Source organism: Pseudorasbora parva, chromosome 18 (assembly GCF_024679245.1).
Source record: "Pseudorasbora parva isolate DD20220531a chromosome 18, ASM2467924v1, whole genome shotgun sequence".
NCBI lineage: Eukaryota > Metazoa > Chordata > Actinopteri > Cypriniformes > Gobionidae > Pseudorasbora > Pseudorasbora parva.
In genome coordinates this window covers 41,538,240-41,552,885 of record NC_090189.1, presented here as the reverse complement: position 1 = coordinate 41,552,885, position 14,646 = coordinate 41,538,240, and the positions used below count along the sequence as shown (strand labels likewise).

The following is a 14,646-nucleotide window of genomic DNA, read 5'->3' as shown; positions in this document are numbered from 1 at the left end:
TACCCACGTTTTATTATGTGTGTGTGTGTGCGGGCAGTCGTCCGTGAGGGGCTGTCCACGTTTTATTATGTGTGTGTGTGTGTGCGGGCAGTCGTCCGTGAGGCGATGCCCACGTTTTATTATGTGTGTGTGTGTGTGCGGGCAGTCGTCCGTGAGGCGATGCCCACGTTTTATTATGTGTGTGTGTGTGCGGGCAGTCGTCCGTGAGGGGCTGCCCACGTTTTATTATGTGTGTGTGTGTGCGGGCAGTCGTCCGTGAGGCGCTCCCCACGTTTTATTATGTGTGTGTGTGTGTGCGGGCAGTTGTCCGTGAGGCGCTGCCCACGTTTTATTATGTGTGTGTGTGCGGGCAGTCGTCCGTGAGACGCTGCCCACGTTTTATTATGTGTGTGTGTGTGGGCAGTCGTCCGTGAGGCGCTGCCCACGTTTTATTATGTGTGTGTGTGTGCGGGCAGTCGTCCGTGAGGCGCTCCCCACGTTTTATTATGTGTGTGTGTGTGTGCGGGCAGTTGTCCGTGAGGCGCTGCCCACGTTTTATTATGTGTGTGTGTGTGTGTGCGGGCAGTCGTCCGTGAGACGCTGCCCACGTTTTATTATGTGTGTGTGTGCGGGCAGTCGTCCGTGAGGCGTTGCCCACGTTTTATTATGTGTGTGTGTGTGCGGGCAGTCGTCCGTGAGGGGCTGCCCACGTTTTATTATGTGTGTGTGTGTGCGGGCAGTCGTCCGTGAGGCGCTCCCCACGTTTTATTATGTGTGTGTGTGTGTGCGGGCAGTTGTCCGTGAGGCGCTGCCCACGTTTTATTATGTGTGTGTGTGCGGGCAGTCGTCCGTGAGACGCTGCCCACGTTTTATTATGTGTGTGTGTGTGGGCAGTCGTCCGTGAGGCGCTGCCCACGTTTTATTATGTGTGTGTGTGTGCGGGCAGTCGTCCGTGAGGCGCTCCCCACGTTTTATTATGTGTGTGTGTGTGTGCGGGCAGTTGTCCGTGAGGCGCTGCCCACGTTTTATTATGTGTGTGTGTGTGTGTGCGGGCAGTCGTCCGTGAGACGCTGCCCACGTTTTATTATGTGTGTGTGTGTGGGCAGTCGTCCGTGAGGCGCTGCCCACGTTTTATTATGTGTGTGTGTGTGCGGGCAGTCGTCTGTGAGGGGCTGCCCACGTTTTATTATGTGTGTGTGTGTGCGGGCAGTCGTCCGTGAGGCGCTGCCCACGTTTTATTATGTGTGTGTGTGTGCGGGCAGTCGTCCGTGAGGGGCTGCCCACGTTTTATTATGTGTGTGTGTGTGGGCAGTCGTCCGTGAGGGTCTGCCCGCGGTTTTATTATGTGTGTGTGTGTGCGGGCAGTCGTCCATGAGGGGCTGCCCACGGTTTTATTATGTGTGTGTGTGTGCGGGCAGTCGTCCGTGAGGGGCTGCCCACGTTTTATTATGTGTGTGTGTTTGCGGGCAGTCGTCCGTGAGGGGCTGCCCACGTTTTATTATGTGTGTGTGTGTGCGGGCAGTCGTCCGTGAGGGGCTGCCCACGTTTTATTATGTGTGTGTGTGTGTGCGGGCAGTCGTCCATGAGGGGCTGCCCACGGTTTTATTATGTGTGTGTGTGTGCGGGCAGTCGTCCGTGAGGGGCTGCCCACGTTTTATTATGTGTGTGTGTGTGCAGGCAGTCGTCCGTGAGGGTCTGCCCGCGGTTTTATTATGTGTGTGTGTGTGCGGGCAGTCGTCCATGAGGGGCTGCCCACGGTTTTATTATGTGTGTGTGTGTGTGGGGGCAGTCGTCCGTGAGGGGCTGCCCACGTTTTATTATGTGTGTGTGTGTGCGGGCAGTCGTCCGTGAGGGGCTGCCCACGTTTTATTATGTGTGTGTGTGTGGGCAGTCGTCCGTGAGGGTCTGCCCGCGGTTTTATTATGTGTGTGTGTGTGCGGGCAGTCGTCCATGAGGGGCTGCCCACGGTTTTATTATGTGTGTGTGTGTGCAGGCAGTCGTCCGTGAGGGTCTGCCCGCGGTTTTATTATGTGTGTTTGTGTGGGCAGTCGTCCGTGAGGCGCTGACCACGTTTTATTATGTGTGTGTGTGCGGGCAGTCGTCCATGAGGGGCTGCCCACGGTTTTATTATGTGTGTTTGTGTGGGCAGTCGTCCGTGAGGCGCTGCCCACGTTTTATTATGTGTGTGTGTGTGCGGGCAGTCGTCCATGAGGGGCTGCCCACGGTTTTATTATGTGTGTGTGTGTGGGCAGTCGTCCGTGAGGCGCTGCCCACGTTTTATTATGTGTGTGTGTGTGTGCGGGCAGTCGTCCGTGAGGGGCTGCCCAAGTTTTATTATGTGTGTGTTTGTGTGGGCAGTCGTCCGTGAGGCGCTGCCCACGTTTTATTATGTGTGTTTGTGTGCGGGCAGTCGTCCGTGAGGGGCTGCCCATGTTTTATTATGTGTGTGTGTGTGCGGGCAGTCGTCCGTGAGGGGCTGCCCACGTTTTATTATGTGTGTGTGTGTGCGGGCAGTCGTCCGTGAGGGGCTGCCCACGTTTTATTATGTGTGTGTGTGTGCGGGCAGTCGTCCGTGAGGGGCTGCCCACGTTTTATTATGTGTGTGTGTGTGCGGGCAGTCCTCTGTGAGGGGCTGCCCACGTTTTATTATGTGTGTGTGTGTGCGGGCAGTCGTCCGTGAGGGGCTGCCCACGTTTTATTATGTGTGTGTGTGTGTGCGGGCAGTCGTCCGTGAGGGGCTGCCCACGTTTTATTATGTGTGTGTGTGTGCGGGCAGTCGTCCGTGAGGGGCTGCCCACGTTTTATTATGTGTGTGTGTGTGTGCGGGCAGTCGTCCGTGAGGCGCTGCCCACGTTTTATTATGTGTGTGTGTGTGCGGGCAGTCGTCTGTGAGGGGCTGCCCACGTTTTATTATGTGTGTGTGTGTGTGCGGGCAGTCGTCCGTGAGGGGCTGCCCACGTTTTTTATGTGTGTGTGTGTGCGGGCAGTCGTCCGTGAGGGTCTGCCCGCGGTTTTATTATGTGTGTGTTTGTGCGGGCAGTCGTCTATGAGGGGCTGCCCACGGTTTTATTATATGTGTGTGTGTATGCGGGCAGTCGTCCGTGAGGGGCTGCCCACGTTTTATTATATGTGTGTGTGTGTGTGTGTGTGTGCGGGCAGTCGTCCATGAGGGGCTGCCCACGGTTTTATTATGTGTGTGTGTGTGTGCGGGCAGTCGTCCGTGAGGGGCTGCCCACGTTTTATTATGTGTGTGTGTGTGCGGGCAGTCGTCCGTGAGGGGCTGTCCATGTTTTATTATGTGTGTGTGTGTGCGGGCAGTCGTCCGTGAGGGGCTGTCCACGTTTTATTATGTGTGTGTGTGTGTGCGGGCAGTCGTCCGTGAGGCGATACCCACGTTTTATTATGTGTGTGTGTGTGCGGGCAGTCGTCCGTGAGGGGCTGTCCACGTTTTATTATGTGTGTGTGTGTGTGCGGGCAGTCGTCCGTGAGGCGATGCCCACGTTTTATTATGTGTGTGTGTGTGTGCGGGCAGTCGTCCGTGAGGCGATGCCCACGTTTTATTATGTGTGTGTGTGTGCGGGCAGTCGTCCGTGAGGGGCTGTCCACGTTTTATTATGTGTGTGTGTGTGTGCGGGCAGTCGTCCGTGAGGCGATGCCCACGTTTTATTATGTGTGTGTGTGTGTGCGGGCAGTCGTCCGTGAGGGGCTGCCCGCGGTTTTACTTTCGTTTTGTTTATTTATTTTTACATTAAAAAGTTTGTTGAACGTTCGCCAGTTTCTGCCTCCTTCCTTCCCAGCTAAGAACTTCGTTACACAGCTTATTTAAAAATATAATAATACAATATCAGTTATTGTTACTACTTTAAATCTATATTAAGTTTTTTTATGGGATCTCATTCAATGCTTTCAGAATCTTTACTTTTTAAAATTATTTTATTTTTATATTTTGATATTAACATCTTGCTTGATTATCAAAACAGATAATAGCTCAAACGTTGCTAAAGTTGTTTTGAACAAGTATTAACTGAGACATTATTAAAAACACATTATTTTAGCTATAATATTTGTATTATTAAGGTAAAAAAAAACTCACCACCTCATACATTTATACGATTTTTAAACGAAATAAACCACTTTTATGATTTATTTTCACACACAATCTGTTCAATAATGCTCCATAAATGCACACTGTGCGAGTAATGAAAAGGTGTGCCCTCAGCCCCATGTAAAAACTGCACAATGTAAAATATATTATATTATTATTAGAATAAAATGTTCATAATGTAATCATTTTCTCAAAATGCAATAAAGTCTTGAGCTGATAATGCAATAATTTTTACATTGTGATTTCTTTTTTTTTGTTTTTTTACATTATAAACTCACCAAAACATATGATATTCTGTGCAGTTATTACTTGATGAGTTGCTATACGATACCCTAATACGGGGATGGAGGGATGTGACAACAGCAGGCGTAGTCCTACAGGACTAGGGCCAGTACTTACTTCACTACCCAGAATCCTCTCTGTCCGCGTGATGCGTCTGCGAATCTCACAGTTGCCAGGCTGCAGAATGATGATGCCTTCGCTGGAGAAGACGTAGAACATGTTCCCCACACTGAGCCCTACAACCACACACAGGTGCATCGATCACACACACACCTCATCTTCTGAGAGGAAACAACCCTAAACGGGCCAGAGAAAACCGCTCCTAACAACACGGCTAGACAGCAGAGACTATTCAAACCTCCTGTCCTAATGATGATGTGCAGACAGACCGCAGTTTGAAACGACTTCCGCTGATTTACGAGGCTTTGAAATACTGACCTATTAACTATTTTACGAATCAGCTGTTTTACAGATTTGACTGTTTTTTATTACAGTATTTACTGGTATTTTGCTGCTGATGTGTGAATTGTCTCTTACTGTAAAAAAGCCAGAACGGCGTGCTTTGTGTGAACAGCATATTTGTTTATTTACCGGTAAAGTCATTCTGATAATTTTCCGATAATTTACCAGGATTACTGTGTGAAAAGGGCTACTGAATCATTCACTCTTTAGATTCTTTCAAACGGCTGATGCATTCAGGACTGAAGTAAATGACTCTCTTTATGAATGAGTCATTGAATCATTCACTCATTAGATTTGTTCATATGGCTGATTCATTCAGGACTGAAGTAAATTACTCTGTTTATGAATGAGTCATTGAATCATTCACTCATTAGATTCGTTCATATGGCTGATTCATTCAGGACTGAAGTAAATTACTCTGTTTATGAATGAGTCATTGAATCATTCACTCATATTCGTTCAAATGGCTGATTCATTCAGGACTGAAGTAAATTACTCTATATATGAACGAGTCATTGAGTCATTCACTCATTAGATTTGTTCAAACGGCTGATTCATTCAGGACTGTTGTAAATGATTTTTTTTATGAATGAGTCATTGAATCATTCACTCATTAGATTCGTTCATATGGCTGATTCATTCAGGACTGAAGTAAATTACTCTGTTTATGAATGAGTCATTGAATCATTCACTCATATTCGTTCAAATGGCTGATTCATTCAGGACTGAAGTAAATTACTCTATATATGAACGAGTCATTGAGTCATTCACTCATTAGATTTGTTCAAACGGCTGATTCATTCAGGACTGTTGTAAATGACTCTTTTTATGAATGAGTCATTGAATCATTAGTTAATCCGATTGATTTGCTCAAACCCCGGATCTCGGAGAAGCAGAGAACAGTTCTGTTCTGGCTTTACAGGCATTCTTTTCATTGGAAACATTGAGCAAAAGAAGACGATATTGTGTCTAAAAAAATAACATAATATTACCTTCTTATTTATTGAAGTGCTGTTTAAAATCAATATCACATTTGCACTCTTTGGGACAAAATTGTGCTCGTTACTCGTGTGATATTGCTTAATTACATAATATAAATATGAAACAAAAACTCATATTGGCCATTTTTGCTCTGATATCTTGAATTAACGAATATTTAACTGTCTTCTATAGGCTTCATCACACAGTGAGTGGTTGCCCTGCTTCATGTTCATCAATCATCTGTAAAGTGTAAGGCCCTACGCAGGTCTGGGACGGGTGGGCACATTAAATACATTCATAATTTGGATGCTATACTTTCTCTAATAACTAATTAATTACGGTACATAAACTTGTGAAATTCGACAACCCTAAAAACGACTTATTTTAACTCAAAGATGTCCGTCTAGTGCGCGTTTACATTGAAAATCAATGCAAAAGTAGGCAGAGGAATAAAATGTGTTCTGTGTGAACCGGCCCCGAGACTTGACTTTGCAGTATCTAAACGTCTGAAGCTGGAGATCAACCGGATGTTTTCTTCTGCTCATCAAACCTGCATTTATTTGATCAAAAATACAGAAAACAAATAATAATATTGTGATATATTATTACAATTTAAAACAATTGGTTTCAATTTATTATACTTTAAATGATAATTTATTTCTGTGATCAAAGCTGAATTTTCAGGATGGTTCCTCCAGTCTTCTTTATTTTTTTCTGTATTTTTGATCAAATAAATGCAGGTTTGATGAGCAGAAGAAGCTTCTTTCAAAAACATTACAAATAGTAATGTGTCCAAACTTTTGGCCTGTACTGTACGTAAAACGCCCTTTACCAAGGTATGATCACCAGTAGTTTATCGCTTCATGACATTGACATTAAACTAGCCTTTCACTAAGTAATGCAGTTCATAAAGTCACATGTTTCAGATATGTCAGGATTTGTTTATTTCACTGCAAACTTATCCAGTCCATACACAGTTCTCAAAGAGTCTCTCAGAATGAATTTTGCATGATTTTTTATGTATAAAATGGACATTAATGAGACAGATAATCAGACATTTATTTACCTTCCTCCCTCCAGAGAATGTTGGCCACTAGATGGACGGCATGAGGAGAAACAGAGAAGTGTTAGTGGACACACGGGACACATGCAGAACGGCCCTGACTGGAAAATATGCTTTTCTTACTTAGTGTTTTTGTCTTATTTTAGTCAAAATATCAAAAAAATCTTACATTAAGAAACATTTACTAGACAAGTAAAACAAATATTGTCTTGCTTTGGGAAGAAATCACTCAAAATGAAGAGAGTTTTTGCTTAAAATAAGATCAATAATCTGCCAATGGGGTGAGAAAAATAATCTTAATTCAAACAGAAAACAAGATTATTTTTCTCACCCCATTGGCAGATTATTGATCTTATTTTAAGCAAAAACTCTCTTCATTTAGAGTTATTTTTCCCAAAAACAAGACAATTACTTTAGCTTGTCTAGTAAATACTTCTTGTTTTAAGAATTTTTAGATGTTTGGACTAGAAACAAGACAAAAATACTAAAGTAAGAAGAGCATTTATTGCAGTCGGACTGTAATAATAGTGATTTCACGTTAATATGATCCCTTGGAGTACTTCAGGAATTAGTAATAAGGAAGGTGGAGAAGGGCTGCTGGATTAGATGTGCTTTTTCTCTGAGATTCCTTCAGTATGTCCCTCTGAGCTCACCGTAAGCCTGCAGGCAGATGTTGTTCTTAAAGCCTCGTCTCACACACTGGACATGCTCTTTTCAGAAACGTGCCTGGTTTCCATTCTAGTCATGTTTCTGATCCGCAGAAATACAACAAACAGCTGTCAGGAGTGTTTCGACAGACACGGTGTGTAACAGCAACAGCGCATTCGTTGTTTCAGAGACACTAAACTTACTACTCACTAAGTCAGTTTTCATAGGGAACGTTTGACGCATGTTATTTTACACCTGATTTTCATAACCTCATGAAATATCAACCTGCTATTTTTTGAGATATTAAAATGGCCCTGAGGTCTCTCAGCCCCCATACATGAGGGTTAACATATAAAAGACTTATTCAAAGGTCTTACTCGAGATGATTTGAATTAAAAAATAACCAGCCTTTGTCCTCTTCATATGGGACTAGTCACCTGTCTTTTATCAGGCACTTTTTATTCAACAAGGACATTGTGTTACAGAAAATATGACTGACGGACGTTTTATTATAACATTTTGATAATAGTGCTCATACTGAATGTGTTTTGGACCGAAAAAAGTACTTTTATTCCTAGTTTTATCCTGCTGATGTAAGTCTTACTTTATATTACTGTCAAATACTAATAGAATTAAGAAATAAGGCATGAGAGGAAGGCGCTCGTTCAGTAGTGATGTCGGGTTGTATTGTAGTTCTCTACTATAAAGCCAAATGTCTGCATTTAAAACCAGAATGATTGTTTTTAAAGCCTTAATAGTGAAAGGAAAATAATCCCCCATTTACTGTCATAATCAGATCTATAGAGCTTCATTTCACTGTAAGTGAACACTGTAAATTTAACCGTCCAGAAAATGTCTTTAATTCTGAAACAGGACTTGGCTTCCGGGCAGAGACACCACAGGGTTGTTCACATCTGAAGATGTTTATTGCTGTATGACCATTAAAACCTTATTAATGACAAACTGTCCTTTCCGCATTGGTGGCTAAATTGCATGTGAGCCGACTTGTAAATCGTTTGCCGGTAATGACTGAAGCAGCAACCCATGAGTTTACTACTGTATAACCAACACGATTCTCCCAGATACAGCAGAGATCAACATGTCAGGGAATATAACCACACTTTGAAAAGTGGTCACTTGCAAAAGAGAGATTTCTGCCTGATTTAAAGGAATGGTTAACCACCAAACGGTTGTCCTTTACTCACCCTAAAGTTGTTCCAAACCTGGGTTTGTTTCTTTGTTTCTTCTGCTGAACACAAAAGAAGATATTGTGAAGAATTTGGGTGACCAGAGAGTTAACTATAACCACTGAAGCCCATCGTAGGGGAAAAAATGACTATGGAAGTTAATGGCTACCGTCAAGTTACTGACATTCTTCAAAATATCTTCTTTTGTGTTCAACAAAGAAACTTGGGAAAAACTTGAGGGTGGTTAAATGATGGCAGAATACATTTTTCTTCCTTTTCGGGTGACCTATCCCTTTAACCCATTAAAACAGTTTTGTGGGTATACATTGACGGATATATGATTCAGTGTAATTAACATTTTAGATTTGAATAAAACCTGTTGAATTAAATCTAGCAAACACTCTGGATTTAAATAGCGATGAAAAAGGTTATTTTTGTGGCTTACCTTATTGCATATGCATTTGCAGGTTTTTTCCTTTCAGATACAAAATTAATGGGAGTATATAAATTAATAATTCAAGGTGATTTACTAAGGTTTGTGCTTGTCAATTTACTAGTATTTAGTAGGCTGCATCTATGTTCATTCATTAGCGTGTTGTCAGTAGATGTTACATAATGAACTTTCCACTCCCTTGGGCAGTGCTTTTTAGGAATTGCGCTCTCACACTAATTTGCCCTGTTTCGTAAATCTGGGCCTAGAACTTCTGCGCCGCTACTGATTATTATTGCTGCTGATGCAGAGCAAGTATAGCCTTGCTACTGCGAACCGATTCACAGACACACGGCTGTGAGCAGGTAAGATGTCCAGCTGCTGCAGAAATAGACATCAGTCCTGAAGCAGATCTAGGCAGGTGGAGCTGGGGAGGTGGAGGGATTCAGAGGAATACTCATACACTCTTAGAAGAAATGGTTCTATATATAACCTTAAAAGGTTCTATCGGCACTATGTATTTGGAACCCCTAAACGTAACCCTTTAGGGTTCTTTGTAACCAGGAAAAAGGTTCTATATGGAACTTTTTAGGGGTTCTTTCATTATCATTTGTTTTGTCCTTTCCGGATTAAAAATGTCATATTATTGAAAAAAACATTACACTGCATTATTCAGAGTATTAAAATTTGCATTTATGAATGTATGTGAATGATCACAAAATGAAGATATGGGGGTTAAAAAAGGTACACATTTATCTCATTTCATGTAGTTAATCAATATCGACACTGTCAGAAAAAAGGTACAGTGCTGTCACTGGGGCGGTACCCTAAGGTACAAAACCGAAAAGGTACTAATATGTCCCTTTAATAATAATAATAATAATAATAATAATAATAATAATAATAATAATAATAATAATAATAATAATAATAATAATAATAATAATAATAATATTAATAATATTAATAATATTAATAATAATAATAATGTGTTATATTTATATAGCGCTTTTCTAGGCACTCAAAGCGCTTTACATAGAAGGGGAATCTCCTCAACCACCACCAATGTGCAGCACCACCTGATAATGCGACGGCAGCCATATTGTGCCAGAACGCTCACCACACACCAGCTGATTGGTGGAGAGGAGGCCGAATGTTGAAGCCAATCAGGATATGGGGATTATTAGGAGGCCATGATGGACAGGGGCCAATGGGCAAATTTGGCCAGGATGCCGGGGTTTTAACGACCACAGAGAGTCAGACCTCGGTTTAACGTCTCATCTGAAGGACGGTGCTCTTTGTCAGTATAGTGTCCCCATCACTATATCGGGGTGTTAGGACCCACACAGACCACAGGGTGAGCGCCCCCTGCTGGCCTCACTAACACCTCTACCAGCAGCTCCTGGCTTTCCCAGTTGGTCTCCCATCCAGGTACTGACCAGGCTCAGCCCTGCTTAGCTTCAGTGGGAAACCAGTCTTGGGCAACAGGGTGATATGTCTGCTGGCTCTATCCTTTGAGGTACTACTTTGCACTCTTAAAGTACTGATATGTACATTTAAAGTACTGATATGTACCTTTAAGGTACTAAAACTTTTGTACCTTAGGGTACCGCCCCAGTGACAGCACTGTACCTTTTTTCTGAGAGTGCATGAAGAGTGCCATTTCAGTTTTTCTCCTCCAAAAATCAGCATGATTCAAATGTGATATTAAGTTACTACAACAGTTTAATAAACAATAATTTAATTACAACTACCAAATGTTGCAGAATAATGTAATATATGAATGTATAATAGCCTAAAGAACCTTTGAGACAAAAAGGGCTCTTTCTTGTCATTATAGAACCTTTTTAGCATAAAAGGTTCTTTGGAGTTGAGTAAGGCAGGGTTTTTCAAACTGGGGTCCGGGGACACCCAGGGGTCCTCCACAAGGTTCTATGGGGTCCCCAGAAAATTTCAGAGGATTAAAAGACAAAGCAAAAATGGATAAAGTCTTCCTAACAATCTAACTATTTAATTTCTAACTGTTTATCTAACAGTTTGAATGCATTTTCATACATAAAAATGTATAGATGGATAGAGGAAGGGGGTCCCCAATGAAGGTTCCTCATATTTGGGGGGTCCTTGGCATCATAAAGTTTGAAAACCCCTGGAGTAAGGAACCCTATGGTTAGAACCCCGATGAACCCTTTTTTAAGAGTATAGTTCATTACATAATCATTCTAATCTTTGCTGAAATAGCTTTAATATCATCACTCACGTGTCTTACGTGCCGAATCTTCCACAAACAGAGATGAAATGTCTTCATCCACGCCAACCTCGTTTCTAGCGATGCAGGTGTAAGCCCCAGTGTCTTCATAACGCACACTAGCGATGTGAAGCTCACTGCCATTAGCTGAAGAAAGACAACAGCACACTGTTAGATGATTCGGTGCATGTACTGTGTAATTCTGTTCAATGCTGAAAATCCAGCATTGCCGGTCCAGTATGGGATGCTGGTTTGATTTATGAGACGGCACTGGCAAATTTGATTTGTGATTGCGCTGCAAATTTCATTCATAGAGTTTATACTCATTTAATTTGCATACAGTTGTTATTGTGTAGTGATTTAAGAGGTGTATGAAAAATGTTGTGTTATGAACCTCTGGATCAGCTGTTATCCAGCAAACATCAAGAGTCTCTGTCGAATAGTTTTCCTATTATTCGGTAGAATTCATTATTCATTTTAAAGCCATTATCCGTACACACACAAACGCACGCACGCACACACACACCAAAGAAAAAGAGCCTCTAACAAAATCAACAAGCAACTACAGGGCAATAACATAAATCTCAAAAGTAACTTTGAAGTGTTTGTTCCTCCAGTCGACCAATAACATTTTTCATTGACAGAGCTTTGGGTGGAGGCATTCTTAAAACCCATAAAGGCTTCCCTGTGGTGCAGCTAATACTGGGCCACGTTATAAAGTCCAATACTTGGATTTATTGAGGTTTTTTTTTTTTTCAGCAGAAATGTTTTCTTTCAAAAATGACCAAAGGAAGGAAAGGAATGTCTTGTCTTTTGTTTCTCAACCTTTTCTTTTGTCAAGTAACCTTAAATATGCTTCATGTGTTGACATCTAAATTTATTCGTTTATTCAAGCCAAAATATAATGTAATATTGCTATATGAACCCATTTAAAATAAACCAATTAAAGTCATTTCTCAGGGTCAGATCAAAGTCTTGACTGCACATTTAGCGATATTCGACTCATGTATCCATAAGCTCCTCTCATCTCTTTTCCTGGCAATCAAACAGCAGCTACAAATTAATGATGTTAATGAATTATTAATAAAGAAAGACCCTACAACTAAGCTGGACATCATAGGCTATAGAAATCAAACGGTCGGTTGGCCTCTTTTAACAAAGACATTTAAGGACAGAAGGATGGAGTTTTGCCTGATAGGCCCGGGGAGTGGCTAATGAGTGGATAATTACCCGGCCAAGTGACGGGAGCATAAAAGGAGGAGCGAAGGCAGCGGAAGACGAGGGAGGACCAGGTCTGGAATTTATGTTATGTTTTGTTTACGTTCTGTTGTGTGTGTGTGTGTGTGTGTGTGTGTGTGTGTGTGTGTGTGTGTGTTCTTTATTTTCAAATTGAAAAGTTTATTAAACGTTCGCCGGTTCCTGCCTCCTTCCTTCCATCAAAGAACCTCGTTAAAATATATATATATATATATATTGTCTTGCTCTATAGGTGTTGTTTTCAATACATTTTCTGTCATTACATTCACATACATTTTAAAGGTGAACTATGTAGTATTTTTGCAGTAAAATATCCAAAAACCACTAGGCCGGTGTTATATATTTTGTTCAGTTGAGTACCTACAATATCCCAGATGTTTCCAACTATTTGTAAATTGTGAGAAAATTGCTATTTTAACTAAGGACAGGGACGTTTCAGCATTGCGTTTGAGGGAGTCGCCTGTCAATCTCATCATATCTGCGTTACCCTCGGTTTCGGCTTTTATTTGGCAGGAGCGCTTTACTCTTAACAGTGTGAACAAGTGAACGCACGGAGTAACATCATAACATCGTTTTAAACACACTTAAATGTATCAAATATGATAAACAGAGCTACATTACCTCAAAATCATAACCGGAAGAGCGGATCAGTGCAGGCGCCCGGCGAATGAGTCCCGTCCCGTCATAATAAAAGTCCCGGTATTCGCGAGGCAGGTATTTGTTTAACAATCGCTCCAGCGGTCATGCTCAGGTCCATAACACTCGGTCCTGCTCTGCTTTAGACTACAGTAACATTAATAACTGCATTCATGAACGTGATTTCTGCCCGAGTCCTATTTTCCACCGGCTGTGAGGTGAAGACCACATCTCCCAAGATGCTGCGCTCACACTTTGCGTCATCAAACTACGCATTTGTTTTGAATAGGCGCCCTCTAGTGGACGGAAAGTTGCATAGTTAAGTAAAACATAAAAAACCCTCTTTGTAAATCGGGGGTCATATGTCAGGAGCCTGAAGAAGACTTGGATGGGCTAAACCAGTGATGACGGAGAAGACTTGAAACTATGACAACTAATAAATGAATAAGAAATCAGGGAAAATAAAACAGAACACGGCAATACAATAAAACAGATCATGACTGTGAGAGATCACCAGACTGCTGTCTCCTCCACTGAGCCATAAAAACACTGCAAATGACTTTACTTTCATTACCAAATGTATTTCATGAATAAATGATTCTTCAGTCATTACAAGGGTCTCAGACAACATTTCTTTATCATTTAATGATAAGTGAGAGTCGGCTATAGGATAGTCGTGACTGGACTCTAGAACGAGGACGGATTGGTGAAGCTCATGCACATATAAGTGTCCATCATAAACCCCTGTGAATACTGACAACATCACCTTTAGTCATTCATAAACACATCAGCGGAAAGATTCTGGGATTCGCTCCCCGAAAGAATCAGAGTTTGGAGTAATAATGTGCATCAAGATAATTTCACTGAATTAAGGATGAACACACACTCTCCAAATTAAAGCGGCGCTTGCAAACTGAGGAGAGTAGCTGATTGTGTGTGTGTGTGTGTGTGTGTGACATCTCAGGACAGCTGCTCTCGAAGTTCAGCGAGTCTCAGATGCTTCTTGATCACAGCACAAGCATCTCTGAACGCCGTCTGTGTCACTCGAGCGCTTTCATGTGCCGCGTCAAAGATCACATACATGCAGGAGAGTTCTCTATCTCTCTTCACTTCACCTTCAGTCTCTCATCTCTAGCACTCTACGTCCCTGTCCTTCTATTGATCTCAGTCTATCTATTCTCTAAATACAGACTCGATCCAAACAACTGCTTCTCACCGCTGACCAAAAGCTCAGACTCCATTCCACATCTGGTACATTCATGTACTCAAAGTGGATTATGAGCCTTTAGTTATTATGCATGCAGTACTTGTGAGCTCATATTAATTCAGAGGCTTTAAAACATTAATTTGTCACACCACAGGGGGATTAAA

At 42.1% G+C, this 14,646-nt stretch overlaps 1 protein-coding gene across 3 annotated transcripts in view; it reads right to left on the bottom strand.

The window, feature by feature from the left end:
* fstl4 (follistatin-like 4) overlaps positions 1 to 14,646 on the bottom strand; it is a 385,930-nt gene that overhangs the window by 18,250 nt on the left and 353,034 nt on the right. For 2 of the 3 annotated variants that reach the window (XM_067424768.1, XM_067424767.1), the window contains exons 10-12: positions 11,395 to 11,529; positions 6,876 to 6,902; positions 4,484 to 4,602 (exon numbers count right to left, since the gene is read on the bottom strand). In XM_067424768.1, coding sequence (XP_067280869.1) covers positions 4,484 to 4,602; positions 6,876 to 6,902; positions 11,395 to 11,529 — 281 coding nt within the window. The remainder of the gene's footprint in view (positions 1 to 4,483; positions 4,603 to 6,875; positions 6,903 to 11,394; positions 11,530 to 14,646) is intronic. The other variant, XM_067424769.1, reaches the window with a different exon arrangement.